The sequence below is a fragment of the Dreissena polymorpha genome, chromosome 1 (assembly GCF_020536995.1).
Source record: "Dreissena polymorpha isolate Duluth1 chromosome 1, UMN_Dpol_1.0, whole genome shotgun sequence".
Taxonomy (NCBI): domain Eukaryota; kingdom Metazoa; phylum Mollusca; class Bivalvia; order Myida; family Dreissenidae; genus Dreissena; species Dreissena polymorpha.
In genome coordinates, this window is record NC_068355.1 from 150,862,757 (window position 1) to 150,880,220 (window position 17,464).

At 36.7% G+C, this 17,464-nt stretch overlaps 1 protein-coding gene across 1 annotated transcript; it reads left to right on the forward strand.

Annotated features, from left to right (window-relative positions):
* On the forward strand, positions 1-2,627 carry LOC127855962 (serine protease inhibitor Cvsi-2-like). The gene is made up of 3 exons (XM_052391904.1): positions 1-168; positions 1,947-2,054; positions 2,436-2,627. Exons 1-3 carry the CDS (start codon positions 78-80, stop codon positions 2,552-2,554), a joined length of 318 nt encoding a protein of 105 aa, XP_052247864.1. The 5' UTR covers positions 1-77; the 3' UTR covers positions 2,555-2,627.
* Positions 2,628-17,464: the final 14,837 nt, after the last annotated feature.

The window sequence follows — 17,464 nt, forward strand, 5'->3', positions numbered from 1 at the left end:
AGATTGGGCCCTCCCTGTTTGGAAGACTATAAGCACGAGCTCGATTCACATATCACGAAATACCAATTATAAAATAAATGCACCGCTATTCTACTTGCCATAAGGAGTTTACTAGTCTAAGTAACTGCGCAATCATGCGGACCTTCGTTTTGTTGGCAATTATTTTGGGTAAGAGTTTCTTTACGGCTTAAGTTCTATGTTTCATGTTATAGTTAATTAGCGGGGAAACCGACCCGCTGATCAAAAAATGTTGTTGTCTTTTTGTTTGTACGTATACAATTAGCAAAAATTTAGTGCATATCATTAATGTTGCATATATTTGTTTTTTAAAGTATTTATTATGGTTAACAAAAGCATGGACATACAGTGTAACTGTCTGAAACTTAACACAATTATGGGCTCGGTTACATATTTTTGTCATTAAATGAATACCATATTATTTAAACAATATGCTAAAATGATTTTTTGATTTTTTTCAAAATCTCTTTACATAGCGATTTCGTTGCTAGAATTCCCGTGTTCTTAGTCAATTGAACGTTGACCTCTCGTTGCGGCTTTCACTCAAATAAATTGAAAATGTGTATATTTATTTTACCTAAATATGTTTGGGATTTTAATTTCGATGTTGTAAAATGAAGATTTAATGAATCGATTCATACTACTCACTTCTTCAGAACATGCTTTTATTTTATTCAAATGATATACACTTGGAGACTTTTCTAACGCAACACTTTTTAAAATCGAATATCCCACTTATGAGTAAAGATTTCGATTTAAAATTGTACATGTGATCATTTGACTACAATCTATGCAAGCTCGCGATAAAATCATTCATCCGTGACGAACGGATGCTTAAGCACGTGCGGAAGGTATCGGTTCATCTTTTTAGACGTGAAAATGGTGAAACGCGATATAATTATATTTTAATTTCGATTTCCTAATTCTACACACCAGCAAAACAGAACAATAAATTAAAAAAGCAAATATGGCTCGCATGAATATTCGGTAGCGCAACCGCGCAATTGGAATATTGCAGGCTAACTTCCCCATATGCTTAAGCGTCCGATCGTAGGGATGAATGATTGTATCGTGTGCTTGCTCACAATGTAGGTACGAATGATAACATGTACAATTTTAAGACAAAATCGTTATAGCTGAGATACTCAAGTTAACAAATTTTTGCAATAGAAAAGTCACCAAATGTAGGCCCATGTGGAAGGGTGACCAAATATCCCTCAAAGTTTTATAAACAAATGTGTGGCTTCAATGAGAAAAAGAAATGCACACGTTGTTACAGCACAGGAGGACACCCAAGGAATTAGCCACTCGAATTTGTTACATTCGTGGATTTTCACAATGTTATTGTTTTACGTTGTACGATTTTGAGAATTTGACTTATGAAATGGTGTTTTAAATTTTGTAAGTTTTATTTCTTTTCAATTAATTTCAATTAAATTTACAGAAATTTATACCTTATGTTGTACTATTCTTCGTCCAAATTTCAACAAAATCCGTTAAAACAATAAGGAAGCATTATATATTTGAATATGTGCTGCGTTAGGAAAGTCTCCAAGTGAACACCTTCATGTGAATAAAGTTGTGAAAAGCGTTTTGTTAGTCCAAGAATAAATATCAATGTGACTGACACTTCATGAGCTCAATATATGCACTTTAAGATGAAGTTATCGAAGATAGTCAAGATACATATTAGCCGCCATCTGAAAAACTGGGCTTAATGCATGTGCGTCGTCACTGATTGGCCTATGTGCACTCGTGTATTTTAATTATGCTCACTGTTATTTCTGGCCATATTAATGTGTTATGTTGTTGTTTTTGACAAATGCACGTAACAAAAATGTTTCTTTAAATTGTGTAATTAATGTAAAATTAATATAAATATGGGGCTTTATTTAATTAATATTTCACGTCGAAACTTTTTTCGTCAGTCGTGTGCTACGCCGAGGAATGCAGGGACGTTGGTGGCTGCCATCACGTGACATGTGCATCTGGATGGCACATTGCGTGTCGAGAGCGTGAATGCACGTGCCTTGCTGGTAAAACATATTTTATTCGAAAGTATTTGATCGTGTATCACTTAAAGAACCGTACATGAAACGTGTAAATATATAATTAAGTAATATTTGTAAGAATGGACCATACGTACACATTCATTTAGCGTTACAATATTAAGGGCCGCCAATACCGCTTACTAGATTGACAAATAGTTAAACTATTATTTGTTAATAATAATAATAATAATCTGACACAACTATAAGCTTCATGAAATAATATAATGTTACCATCAAATTAATTGTGGTTGGAAATAAAATTATATGCCACCATATCACAAAAATGTAAGAATAAGGTAAAGGTTATATGCTCAATAAATGTTCGCAAAATTACACACACGCTATGAGTCTAGATGGCATTTACAGGCGCTCCCGGTGGTTCAGCCACCACCTGCACCGCGGCTTCCGACTGCACGTGTGACAGGGATACGCCCCACTGTGTGGACGGGCGCTGCACGTGTGGTTTCCCCGGAGGCAGAAAATAAACGTGTAGCTGCTAGACTTGCAAATGTATTGACTTGTTTATTATGAACTATTAATTAAATTTTCCCTTTGATACTTGCCATTTTTGCTTTTCATCTTTTAATTCAAGATGCAGTTACGAATAAGCGCATAAGACTGACAATGTACATCACTATGATTTATAGCATTGGAAATAATGAAGGCTTGAGAACCTGTGTGTGGCATATTCAATGTTGGGTTTATAAAAAGTCAATTAAATATTCTATTTTTTTTCTATTTTTATGAAGTAAAGTTATTTTTTCATGTTTGATTTCTTAAATTAAAATTACTTTTGTTTAACATAATGATCGTTTTTGTTTCGAAAAAATACTTAATTGATATTTACCTCGCAATGTCAAGACGCATAAACTCATGAATCCCGTTAGTGCCATCGCATATGCAAGAGTTGATTTTAACCCATTTAAGCCTAGCGTCTAGAAAAAAATTCCTTGGAAAACAGCGTAGACCCAGATGAGACGCCGCATGTAAAACATATTCTAAATATATAACTAAATATACTAGACATCCCTAATTTTGAAAATAAATTGATCCAATATAGAAGGATGGGAGAGTCCACTAGGCAAAAATGGGTTAACAACGATACGCGACAGAACGACGATCAAGCGCTATCAAAAACGCTGAAATGGGAGCGTGTATGGCAAGCGGTTCGACGCATAATCCCAAGAAACTAGGTACCTCATGAGAACCTAGGTTCTAATGAGAACTATGGTTTCCAAATGAAATCTTGGGTTCTCATGATAACCTAGGTTATCAGAGAGAACGACGCGAAACCTAGTTTCTTGGGATTATACGTCGAACCGCTTGCCATAATTAACCTCCAGTTGTCTCCCATTGCTTGGTACACGCTGGCGGCATATGTGTAGAATGATAAGAAATAGACGTGAAACAGAGAATGTTACTCCCAAAGAACATTGTTTAACAATGTTCAGACAATGCTAAGTAATATTCAACGAAACTTGTAGGAAACTTCTTAAGGAATGAAATTAGTAAAGTAATCGGTCGACATTGGTCTGACACGTTAATAAAAAAAATAAACTGTTTATGAAATACATCTTAAATTGTAAATATTATTTTGAGACTAAAAATTGAAACAAATTCAGATCAATCGTTACATAATTCATTGTTACAGCATTAAATGAGTTTCAGATATTCAGTCCCCTTGTTCCGGCCTCAAACGACTGTACGGTACAGTTTTCTATTTAAAGTATGTCGGTGATATAGTAAGCTATCATTATGGTATAAATAGAAGTTTAATCTCTATTGATAATTTGTCTCGGTCAGCAGCTGGAGCGTGCTCGTCGCGACCGAGGCCAGGAGCCGCCTGCAGAAGATTGATATCTCGCGGCTTGATCTTCTGCGGATGGCTCAGCAAATCCAGCTGAGTCCGTCACCCTCGAGCCGGACGTCTATTTCACTGCTGAGACTGCTGTCTTCTCCAGGATGCAGCGGATCTGACCAATCCGATGTTTATCGTCGAGAGTTCGCCTGACCGTACCGGTCCAGAGGTCCCGTCTGTAGAGGGACGGGTACGGCGGGACAGCAAGACCACCGGTGGGAGGACATACGGGACGGACTCGGGGTTCCTTCTGCGGGGAGGAAACCCAAGAACATCGAGGGGGTGGCTTTAAAGAGGGACCCCGGGGCGGCGGTACCTAGTGCGCTCAACGCGCTGGGGAAACCGTCTCGGGGATGAAGACGACAGCCGGTGACAGCGAGAGGGGCCATAAAGGCAGAGCGGTGCTTGCACTCCCTTGGCGGAGGCGTACAGACAAGAATTTTTCTTTGAATTGTCAACTACCAGTGCACATTAAGGTCTCATTGGCCACCGTGCACTGGTTTATTTGGATCTAAATTATATCTTTGGCGAATACCAGGGAAGCCGGGGTAAATTTGCTCTACTTTGGCTCAAAATTTATATTTTTCCCCTGAAATGTCACAGGGGCAGGTCCGCACATAAGGTAGTCGTGAAGACGCAGCGAGACCTGTAAATAAACTCTGACATTCACACACACACTTTGAAAATGTGTAATAATGTATTATTCAATCGTAAGATATCGGTCCACGCTGCAAGAAAAACTTCTGCACAAAATACTTTGCAAACAAATTTCAATAACTTGAGATATCTGTAAAAACAAGAAATATCTTCTAAAAAAAGATATACGGCGTTGATTGTAGTTGCCTGGTTGGAGTTGGTGAAAGGTAAAGAGTTCAATGAATGAGATCAAAGATAGCGAATGTCTTTTTCAGTGCAGTTCTTAGCTGCATCACACGCAGTACGGGATGTAACGCGGAGTTTTCGCGGCTTATTTTACATTATTACATATTGCTGGCCAGAAACCTATAGATACAAAACAGAAAACCAAAAGAAGAATGGAAGTGAAATTAAATCATATGAGTCAACCGGCCACACGCGAAGTATCCGTACATATTTTTAATATTTATACGCGCGTTCTTCGAACAAACCTGTTTTAGTTATTTGTCGGGCATTGCTATTTGATTCGATTATTAACAGTACCGAGAATCATCGCGCTCATGCTTAATATATTAGTCAATATGGTGGAATAATTCTTGTTAAATTAATCAAAAATAATATTTATCATGGTATTGTTGAAAACACATTAAGAATCTATTATTGGCATACCATAATTATATCGCTGAATATCTTCATTTAACATATTTCTGGTCTAAAGATAATACAAATTCACCTGGTTCACGTGATAGCGTAAATATTATATGACGAATATTTTACTGGCCGCGAACTGACCCTGATACCTTGCGGGTTGGAATACAATACATTAAAGTTAGGCCACGGTTCCACTGCTGGAACGACGGCTTGTTTAAAACGTTATACTTTTACATGTTTAGTTTAAACATATTTAAAATTCTTTTGTTAAGTAGAATGTATCAAAATACACAATACAATATATATCAGAAAAGGATTGAAAAGAAAAAAATAATTCTTATATAGTTTCTCTCCTTGGGATTATGTTTACACATTATTGGCAATGTATAAGAAACAATATAGACATAGGAAATGTGAGTCGCCAAAAGATGCGCAGTTCCGCCTGCATTTACATCTTGTGAATTCCGTGTCACAAACACTAGTAGTATATTTCTCTAAATGCTTTATTCTGTGCGTGATTTAAAAAAAAGTGTTTTTAAGTGTCCGAAAACCAGTTTTGACCCGATGAGAATAATTATAACACACACAAAGCCCGTCATACTATAGCTTATTCCAAATATTATACCTCTGAGATTTTTCGCTTTAGAGCAGAAGATTTTAATTAAATATTCTAACATATAAGTCATTATTTAACATATAACCTCTAGGGTGTGTGCAGCTTTACACCAGGGTCATGGTTGGATCAAACGTAGTAAAGGACACCATCGTTACACACTATTATAAACCCCCTTACCATGGTGGATTTTAAAGTTCCAGTTTCGAATATGTATTTTTGTCCTGGTACTGGTGATATGAGTCGTAACTATTGTAATATCCGTATAGAAGAGTAGCCTATGAATGATTCGAAGAGTTTAAGAATTTTGTGAAAATCTGCACTGCGGTTTAAGGGTGAAGTCGTTTGAAAAATTCCTTAACGCAGGGTGCACTTCGTACGACTCGCAACCAACGAAAGGCGGTCCCAAAACTGAAGTAGAACAGAACAGAAAAAGTGTTATGAAGATCGTGTGAACGGAAGAATTGAACTGTTAGGTCCATGTTAATGTTATCCGAAAAATATTGTTCGTTTCGTCCGTGGGAAAAAATCGTTTTAATAATATTGCGTTTATGAGTAAGCAAGTAGCATACGTAACGCATAGCAAGTAAAATATGACCGATAAATTATTAATGCTGAATCGTTTTTATTTAGCAGGTTTCAAAGTTTTATTATTTTAAACATAATGATAGTTTAGGTTGCTTAAGGCTCAGATCGCATGGTAAGCTTTATATTAAGGTGCATATTTTCGTTTGATACTTCATTTTCATCCGTTTTAATTAACCCATTTATGCCTAGCGTCTAGAAAAAAGTCATTTGCAAACAGCGTAGACCCAGATGAGACGCCGCTGTCTGCGCTGTTTGCTTAAAGGAATTTCTGTAAGAAATGTTATAAATATAGAAATAAATATACTAGACAACCCTAATTTTTGAAATAAATTGATCCAATTTAGAAGGATGGGAGAGTCCACTAGGCATAAATGGGTTAATATATTGAACTTTATAAAGGAAAGTGGATCTTGTGTCATTCGCAGAGTCTGATCAGCAGCTATATTGTTCGCTTATAGGACAACGAAACTCTGCGTAATTTTTAGCGACATGGTAGCTCCTGACCTGAGTTCGCAGGCTGGTCTGAGGCTACACGGCTGTATATTCGCAGGCTGGTCTGAGGCTACACGGGCTGTATATTCGCAGGCTGGTCTGAGGCTACACGGGCTGTATATTCGCAGGCTGGTCTGAGGCTACACGGGCTGTATATTCGCAGACTGGTCTGAGGCTACACGGGCTGTATATTCGCAGACTGGTCTGAGGCTACACGGGCTGTATATTCGCAGGCTGGTCTGAGGCTTCACGGGCTGTATATTCGCAGGCTGGTCTGAGGCTACACGGGCTGTATATTCGCAGGCTGGTCTGAGACTACACGGGCTGTATATTCGCAGTCTGGTCTGAGGCTACACGGGCTGTATATTCGCAGTATGGTCTGAGGCTACACGGGCTGTATATTCGCAGGCTGGTCTGAGGCTACACGGGCTAAATATTCGCAGGCTGGTCTGAGGCTACACGGGCTGTATATTCGCAGGCTGGTCTGAGGCTTCACGGGCTGTATATTCGCAGACTGGTTTGAGGCTACACGGGCTGTATATTCGCAGGCTGGTCTGAGGCTACACGGGCTGTATATTCGCAGGCTGGTCTGAGGCTACAGGGGCTGTATCTTCGCAGGCTGGTTTGAGGCTACACGGGCTGTATATTCGCAGGCTGGTCTGAGGCTACACGGGCTGTATATTCGCAGGCTGGTCTGAGGCTACACGGGCTGTATATTCGCAGACTGGTCTGAGGCTACACGGGCTCTATATTCGCAAGCTGGTCTGAGGCTACACGGGCTGTATATTCGCAGGCTAGTTTGAGGCTACACGGGCTGTATATTCGCAGGCTGGTTTGAGGCTACACGGGCTGTATATTCGCAGGCTGGTCTGAGGCTACACGGGCTGTATATTCGCAGGCTGGTTTGAGGCTACACGGGCTCTTTATTCGCAGTCTGGTCTGAGGCTACACGGGCTGTATATTCGCAGGCTGGTCTGAGGCTACACGGGCTGTATATTCGCAGGCTGGTCTGAGGCTACACGGGCTGTATATTCGCAGGCTGGTTTGAGGCTACACGGGCTGTATATTCGCAGGCTGGTCTGAGGCTACACAGGCTGTATATTCGCAGGCTGGTCTGAGGCTACACGGGCTGTATATTCGCAGGCTGGTCTGAGGCTACACGGGCTGTATATAGCATAAAACCAATGTTCGCAAAATACGGCTTAATAATAAATGAGAATGGATATTGAAATATCGATTTTATTTGTACATGTATATACATAATGTGTTAAGCTCGTGTGTTACGGGATTTTTTTCAAAATGCCATCTCCCCACAATATATGTATGTTCGTTTACAGTGCCAAGTGCAAGCTTTGAAAGATTCCCCCAAGTCTTCAAGAGGCTAACCTCTACATACACCACTGCACCTGGACTTAACTTCTTATTCTGGAGACAAACCAGTTTCATTCCCCTATCCGCAATAAGCCAAATGGCGTCAAATCACGCTGTCCCCTTATTGCCTCGTTAGTTGACGTCCAAACTATTAAGGTCTATCGGTTCGAATCAAGTTTTTTTTTAAGTAGTGTTGTAAATCCTTAACTTTACATACTGAATTTTGTAAAATTAAAGCGTTAACGTTAACGTTAATAGATTACATGTATTCTGTATGAAAGGAACATATTTGAACAAACAACCACATATGTTTTATTTCAATATTAAATAAAGCATTTCGACAGCAGGTATCAGTTTCCTCTCACACATTCAGATTGTTCATTTATATCGTGGACATGTAGTGTCGCTAGAGAGTAGCCAGATCTCGGTAAAATTGTGATCTTATATGTATTATTCTTTTATCATTTCATACTAGTATTTCGAACCAAATGTGAGGCAACTATAATGTTCTACCAAGGTTATCGATGATTACATTCTCTATAAATCATTGTATATTACATGTCACTTTATGGAAACATCGTCACGATTTATACTGTATCCGTCAGTTTTTAATGTCAACATAGATTGGGCACTCCCTGTTTGGAAGACTATAAGCACGAGCTCGATTCACATATCACGAAATACCAATTATAAAATAAATGCACCGCTATTCTACTTTCCATAATGAGTTGACTAGTCAAAGTAACTGCGCAATCATGCGGTCCTTCGTTTTGTTGGCAATTATTTTGGTAAGAGTTTCTTTACGGCTTAAGTTCTATATTTCATGTTATAGTTAATTAGCGGGGAAACCGACCCGCTGATCAAAAAATGTTGTTGTCTTTTTGTTTGTACGTATACAATTAGCAAATAGTTTAGTGCATATCATTAATGTTGCATATATTTGTTTTTTAAAGTATTTATTATGGTTAACAAAAGCATGGACATACAGTGTAACTGTCTGAAACTATATACAATTATGGGCTCGGTTACATATTTATGTCATTAAATGCATAGAATATTATTTAAACAATATGCTAAAATGATTTTTTGATTTTTTCAAAATCTTTTTACATAGCGATTTCGTTGCTAGAATTCCCGTGTTCTTAGTCAATTGAACGTTGACCTCTCGTTACGGCTTTCACTCAAATAAATTGAAAATGTGTATATTTATTTTACCTAAATATGTTTGGGTTTTTAATTTCGATGTTGTAAAATGAAGATTTAATGAATCGATTCATACAACTCACTTCTTCAGAACACGCTTTTATTTTATTCAAGTGATATACACTTGGATACTTTTCAAACGCAACACTTTTTAAAATTGAATATCCCACTTATGAGTAAAGATTTCGATTTAAAATTGTACATGTGATCATTTGACTACAATCTATGCAAGCTCGCGATAAAATCATTCATCCGTGACGAACGGATGCTTAAGCACGTGGGGAAGGTATCTGTTCATCTTTTTGGACGTGGAAATGGTGAAACGCGATATAATTATATTTTAATTTTGATTTCCTAATTCTACACACCAGCAAAACAGAACAATAAATTAAAAAATTGGAATATTGCAGGCCTACTTCCCCATATGCTTAAGCGTCCGATCGTCAGCGATGAATGATTGTATCGTGTGCTTGCTCACAATATAGGTACAAATGATAACATGTACAATTTTAAGACAAAATCGTTATAGCTCAGATACTCAAGTTAACAAATTTTTGCAATAGAAAAGTCACCAAATGTAGGCCCATGCGGAAGGGTGACCAAATATCCCTCAAAGTTTAATAAACAAATGTGTGGCTTCAATGAGAAAAAGAAATGCACACGTTGTTACAGCACGGGAGGACACCCAAAAAATGAGCCACTCGAATTTGTTACATTCGTGGATTTTCACAATGTTATTGTTTTACGTTGTACGATTTTGAAATTTATACCTATGTGTTGTACTATTCTTTGTCCGAATTTCAACAAAATCCGTTAAAACAATAAGGAAGCTATATAGATTTGAATACGTGCTGCGTTAGGAAAGTCTCCAAGTGAACACCTTCATATGTATAAAGTTGTGAAAAGCGTTTTGTTAGTCCAAGAATAAATATCAATGTGACTGACACTGCATGAGCTCAATATATGCACTTTAATATTTCACGTCGAAACTTTTTTCGTCAGTCGTGTGCTACGCCGAGGAATGCATGGACGTTGGTGGCTGCCATCACGTGACATGTGCAACTGGATGGCACATTGCGTGTCGAGAGCATAGATGCACGTGCCTTGCTGGTAAAACATATTTTATTCGAAAGTACTTGATCGTGTATCACTTCAAGAACCGTACATGAAACGTGTAAATATATAATTAAGTAATATTTGTAAGAATGGATCATACGTACACATTCATTTTGCGTTACTAATATTAAGGGCCGCCAATACCGCTTACTAGATTGACAAATAGTTAAACTATTTAGTTGTTGAAATAATAATAATCTGACACAACTATCAGCTTCATGAAATAATATAATGTTGCCATCAAATTAATTGTGGTTGGAAATAAAATCATATGCCACCATATCACAGAAATGTAAGAATAAGGTAAAGGTTATATGCTAAATAAATGTTCGCAAACATACACGCACGCTATGAGTCTAGATGGCATTTACAGGCGCTCCCGGTGGTTCAAACACCACCTGCACCGCGGCTTCCGACTGCACGTGTGACAGGGATACGCCCCACTGTGTGGACGGGCGCTGCACGTGTGGTCTCCTCGGAGGCGGAAAATAAACGTGGCTGCTAGACTTGCAAATGTATTGACTTGTTTATTATGAACTATTAATTAAATTTTCCCTTTGATACTTGCCATTTTTGCTTTTCATCTTTTAATTTAAGATGCAGTTACGAATAAGCGCATAAGACTGACTATGTACATCACTATGATTTATAGCATTGGAAATAATGTAGGCTTGAGAACCTGTGTGTGGCATATTCAATGTTGGGTTTATAAAAAGTCAATTAAATATTCTTTTTTTTTTATTCTTTTTTTTATGAAGTAAAGTTATTTTTTCATGTTTGATTTCTTAAATTAAAATTACTTTTGTTTTACATAATGATCGTTTTTGTTTCGAAAAAAATACTTAATTGATATTTACCTTGCAATGTCAAGACGTATAAACTCATGAATCCCGTTAGTGCGTTAGTGCCATCGCATATGCAAGAGTTGATTTTAACCCATTTAAGCCTAGCGTCTAGAAAAAAATTCCTTGGCAAACAGCGTAGACCCAGATGAGACGCCGCATGTAAAACATATTCTAAATATAGAACTAAATATACTAGACATTCCTAATTTTGAAAATGAATTGATCCAATTTAGAAGGATGGGAGAGTCCACTAGGCATAAATGGGTTAACAACGATACGCGACAGAACGACGATCAATTTGGCGAGTAAACACGATCAAGTGAGCGAATGAGGAAATTCAAGCGCTATCAAAAACGCTGAAATGGGAGCGTGTATGGCAAGAGGTTCGACGCATAATCCCAAGAAACTAGGTTGCTCATGAGAACCTAGGTTCTCATGAGAACTATGGTTTCCAATTGAAATCTTGGGTTCTCATAAAAACCTAGGTTATCAGAGAGAACGACGCGAAACCTAGTTTCTTGGGATTATGCGTCGAACCGCTTGCCATAATTAACCTCCAGTTGTCTCCCATAGCTTGGTACACGCTGGCGGCATATGTGTAGACTGATAAGAAATAGACGTGAAACAGAGAATGTTACTCCCCAAGAACATTTGTTTAACAATGTTCAGACAATGCTAAGTAATATTCAACGAAACTTGTAGGAAACTTCTTGAGGAATGAAATTAGTTAAGCAATCGGTCGACATTGGTCTGACACCTTAATAAAAAAACAAACTGTTTAATCTTAAATTGTAAATATTATTTTGAGACTAAAAATTGAAAGAAATTCAGATCTTATTCAGTTCCCTTGTTCCGGCCTCAAACGACTGTACGGTACAGTTTTCTATTTTAAGTATGTCTGTGATATAGTAAGCAATCATTATGGTATAAATATAAGTTTAATCTCTATTGATAATTTGTAATAATGTATTATTCAATCGTAAGATATCGGTCCACACTGCAAGAAAAATTTATGCACTTAATACTTTGCAAACATATTTCAATAGCTTGAGATATCTGTAAAAACAAGAAATATCTTCTAAAAAAAAAGATATACGGCGTTGATTGTAGTTGCCTGGTTGGAGTTGGTGAAAGGTAAAGAATTTAATGAATGAGATCAAAGATAGCGAATGTCTTTTTTAGTGCAGTTCTTAGCTGCATCACACGCAGTACGGGATGTAACGCCGAGTTTTTGCGGCTTAATTATTTTACATTATTACATATTGCTGGCCAGAAACCTTAAATTAAAACATATGAGTCAACCGGCCACACGCGAAGTATCCGTACATATTATAAATATTTATACGCGCGTTCTTCAAACAAACCTGTTTTAGTTATTTGTCGGGCATTGCTATTTGATTCGATTATTAACAGTACCGAGAATCATCGCGCTCATGCTTAATATATTACGCAATATGGTGGAATAATTCTTGTTAAATTATCAGAAATAACATTTATCATGGTATTGTTGAAAACACATAAGAATCTATTATTGACATACCATAATTATATCGCTGAGCATCTTCATTTAACATATTTCTGGTCTAAAGATAATTCAAGTTCACCTAGTTCACGTAATAGCGTCTATATTATATGACGAATATTTTACTGGCCGCGAACTGACCCTGATACCTTGCGGGTTGGAATACAATACATTAAAGTGAGGCCACGCTTCCACTGCTGGAACGACGGCTTGTTTAAAACTTTATACTTTTACATGTATACACAATACAATATATATCAGAAAAGGATTGAAAAGAAAGAAATAATTCTTATATGGTTTCTCTCCTTGGGATTATGTTTACACATTATTGGCGGTGTATTAGAAACAATATAGACATAGGAAATGTGAGTGATACATATATAAAGGTTTTGGAAAACAGAAAAAAACGAGAGCTAAATAAGAGAAAATATAAGTAAAACAATAAGCAAATAGGCAAATAAGGATGAAGGATTGTAGATGTTAGGACTATGATTAAAAACAGCAACGACAAATCGTAACCGCATTGTTAAGCAAATCGCAGGGATTCTTTTATAAATTGTTGAACATGTAGGAAAATTTCAGAGTTTTCAGTATCGTTAAGATGTTTATTACCGAAGAGTAGAATATCAAGCTCAACATCGCTGGTTATTCTGGTGATACCATTCATTAATGTAATACGTATAGTGTTAAAGTAAGGACATACGAGAAGGAAGTGTTGATTGGACTCAATATCTCCACAGGAGCACAATGGGGATACGATTATGTGCCTTGCGTAAAGGTGTTCATTCAGTGCACTCGATTTAGTCCTTAGCCGCGTATGAAGTATTTGGAGATAACGTTTTCCTATGTAAAAGTACGATGGTGTTTTAATCAATTTTTTTAAGGTTTGATTTAAATATATTCAATGATTCACTATGTTTAATTTCTTCTGGTAGTATATTCCATTTTCGAATGACTGCTGGTAGAAAGGAATTATAGTAGAGCGTTGATCTTGATTCGGATGTACGTAGTTCACGTGCATTGCGGAGATTATAATTATACCTAGTAGCAGCTCTGACATGTTGAGGTACAAGGTCGGCGCTGCTTCGGTTTGAATTTTGTCAAGTTCATGTTTTTCTGCTTGAGTGCAGTTATCCCATATTACGTCTGAATATTCTACTAACGGTCGTATAAATGACGTATAAATAGTTTCGATTGATTTTCGGTCAAGTTTACGCATGATATTAATCCGACTCCATGCTTTATCAGTTATGTATTTAATATGGATGTGCCACTTACAATCGTTCGAAAGAAAAACTCCAAGGTGTTTGTGAGAGCTTACTTCCGGTATTGGCGTTGACAACATTGTGAATTGATAGGTATTCGGTTGTTGCTTTCTGGAGAAAGTAAGTGTTTCAGATTTGGAAGGATTGAATAAGACATGCCATTTTAGTGCCCGGTTAGATATTCGGTTGATGTCGTTATGTAATATTGAATTTGAAGTGTTTGGGTCATCTTTGATTATGTAAAGGTATGTGTCGTCGGCAAAAAGACGAATGTTACTTTGAATATCGTGTACAATATCGTTTATGAAAATTAGAAATAGAAGGGGAATTAATATGGAGCCCTGAGGAACACCGGCCTGTAGTGAAGCCCAGTTTGAAACGGCGCCTAAAAAAACTACATGTTGACGTCTTTCATTAAGATAGTTTGAAAACCAAGAGTGTAATTTTCCACGGATGCCAATAGCATTTAGTTGATGTAAAAGACCCAGGTGCCAGACTTCATCAAATGCTTTACTATTGTCGAAAAAGACAGCTTTGACCTCCAAACCGTTGTCGAGGGCTTTGCAAAATGTATCGTAAATATAAGTAAGTTGGTTTGTGGTTGAATCACCTGGCAAGAAGCCAGACTGAAATGGGGTTAGAATTTTGTTATTAATGAGGCGGCTGTACACATGTTTAAATATTATTTTTCAAAAACTTTTTCGATTGTATTAAGCAATGATATAGGACGGTAGTTAATCGCTAGTTTATGGTCACCTTTTTTAAAGACTGCACTGACGTTCGCTTCTTTCCAACAGCTTGGCATTATACATTTGTCGAGTGAGAAATTAAAGAAGTTACATAAGGAGGTTGATAATTCGACTATACATTCTTTTAATATACGGTTACTTATACCGTCAGGTCCTGATGCTTTATCAACAGGAAGTGTTTTGAGAATATCATGAACATCAGTAGGAGTGATAATGAAGGACTCTAGCAAGTTAGAAATTGGTACATGAGCGAGATACGGTAAACTCTCGATATCAATGTCAGTTTTTGACTGACTTTGAAAGAAATTGTTAAGAATGTTCGGCTTATCAACACAATCAGTTACAATGGAATTGTCGGCGGGATTAACGAGTGCAGTAATTGAGTTATTATAAGGTTTGTTGATAAATGGCTTAAGAGTTCTCCACCAGTCCTTAGACGTGTGGTTATTTTGTTTCAGTTTTAAGCATAGACTATCGTAGTAATGCTCTTTGGCTTGTCTAATTAATAATGTGGTCTGGTTACGAAGTGAACGAAATTTTGACCAAAAATATATGCTATTTTTGCATTTTGCATGTTTGTAAGCTCGTTTGCGTTTTCTTATCATACGACGTATGTGTGAATTAAGCCAGGGGGCGTCACGCGGTTTGATCTTAATTAGGTAGCCTGTGTGGAATACAAAGTTTAGCATTTCGAATAATAGTATCAGTTATATTAGTGCAATATATTTCGACATCATTACTTACAATTGATTCCCAATTAAATAAAGAGAAAGTTTCACGTAACAAATCGTAGTTACCGTCATCGTATTTCCATATGAGACGCTCGTATATTTTTGCCTTTGGCTGTTATATTTGAATAGACCAAAAATAGGACGATGGTAGCGATAATGTTGGTCAAGAAAAGGATCACTGACATCTGATAATACCAAGCTGTTTGGGTTACTTAAAAGCAACTAATCAAGAATTGACGAAGACCTTTCTGTAAAATGCGTTGGCTTGTCAATTACTTGAACAAGGATGCACCAAGAATCAAGTTACCTGGCTAATGTAGATATATTGTTATTCATGATATTATAATATCTGATATACCGGTGTCAATTGCTAAGCCTATAGAGTTATCAATTAAATTAGTGTAGGATGCATCTGCGTTTGGTGGTCTATAATAAAAACCAAGCAAGACACGCTTTTTACCCTGCAAGTGTAATTCAATCCAAATACATTCTAATGAGATAAGTGCAAGGTCAGGTCTGCGTTCATAGTGGATAGTGTTATTAAGCCAAGTCTCAATTCTGCTGTGAGAGTATCCATTTTGTTAAAAATACTTTGCACATTATACTGAATAAATGAAAATTGTTAAGAATTGTCAATAAGACAGAAAGAGAATTTAACTTCGTGACAGAGGAAGATTGGGAACTAATCGATACTGGGCCTAGATTTAGTTCGATATCCCCAGAAAGCAACATGATTGAATAAAGCTATGAAACTATTACGACTGTTAAAAAGACAAAAAATGTTTTTCTTACAAATATTACATTAGAATAGTAGCGTTTACTTACTATTGCGCGTGTATAAGGCAGTTGAACATGTCGGGAAAGTTGGGATTGCCGCTGAAGTTAAGAATAGACGATTCTAGAGCAATTTCGTCATTGTACACCGTTATTAAGATTAGTAAATTTAAAGTTGCGAAAAACAATCCGATTGGTTTATATCTTGGTAAAATGTTATGTGTAATCATCATGAAACATTGAGAAAGGTGAGTGCACTTTAACAAGATTTACAAGAATCGTCAACAGATCTTTCATCCTGAGAACAATAAAGAAAGAAAATAAAGCAAATAAAAAAGGTTAAAAAGATGTAAATGAGTTGGTAAGAGGTCATTTTGCAAATGAGCTGATCAGCGAGAGAATTAGGTGTCTTACACATAAGTTGGACGGTATAAGGCGCTATAATGCGGTGAAGACATAAATACGTATACTATAAGGGTATTTTACACATACGAGAAGCAGTGTAAGCACATCGTTACAATAGCAGAACATACACAGCATGGAAACACACTCATGAAGAGACACAAAACAGGATATTTGGATTGCTTGCAACGAGCATTAAAACAAAACAGTAGAAGTTAGCCAAGTCAAGCCGTATTACAGTTAAAACAATGTAGTATGAGTAAGCCAATCCGACAGTTATTCAGCTACAGACACATTAGCATACATATTTATGAAATTGAATTAATTAAATTAAAGTTGTTTATGTTTTTATATATTATACATTATGTATTTAAATTTAGTAAAAAAATGTTCATGTTTGTGTATATTATATATTATGTATATAATTCTTTAATTATATAAATATGTATTTACAAAAAAGTACCTAAAGAAGATACAGACAAGCCGATCAATCGGTGATATACCTACAAGACAAGATAATGAACTAATAATACAGAATGTAGTAAAAATAAATCATACATTAATTCAGTTACAAACACA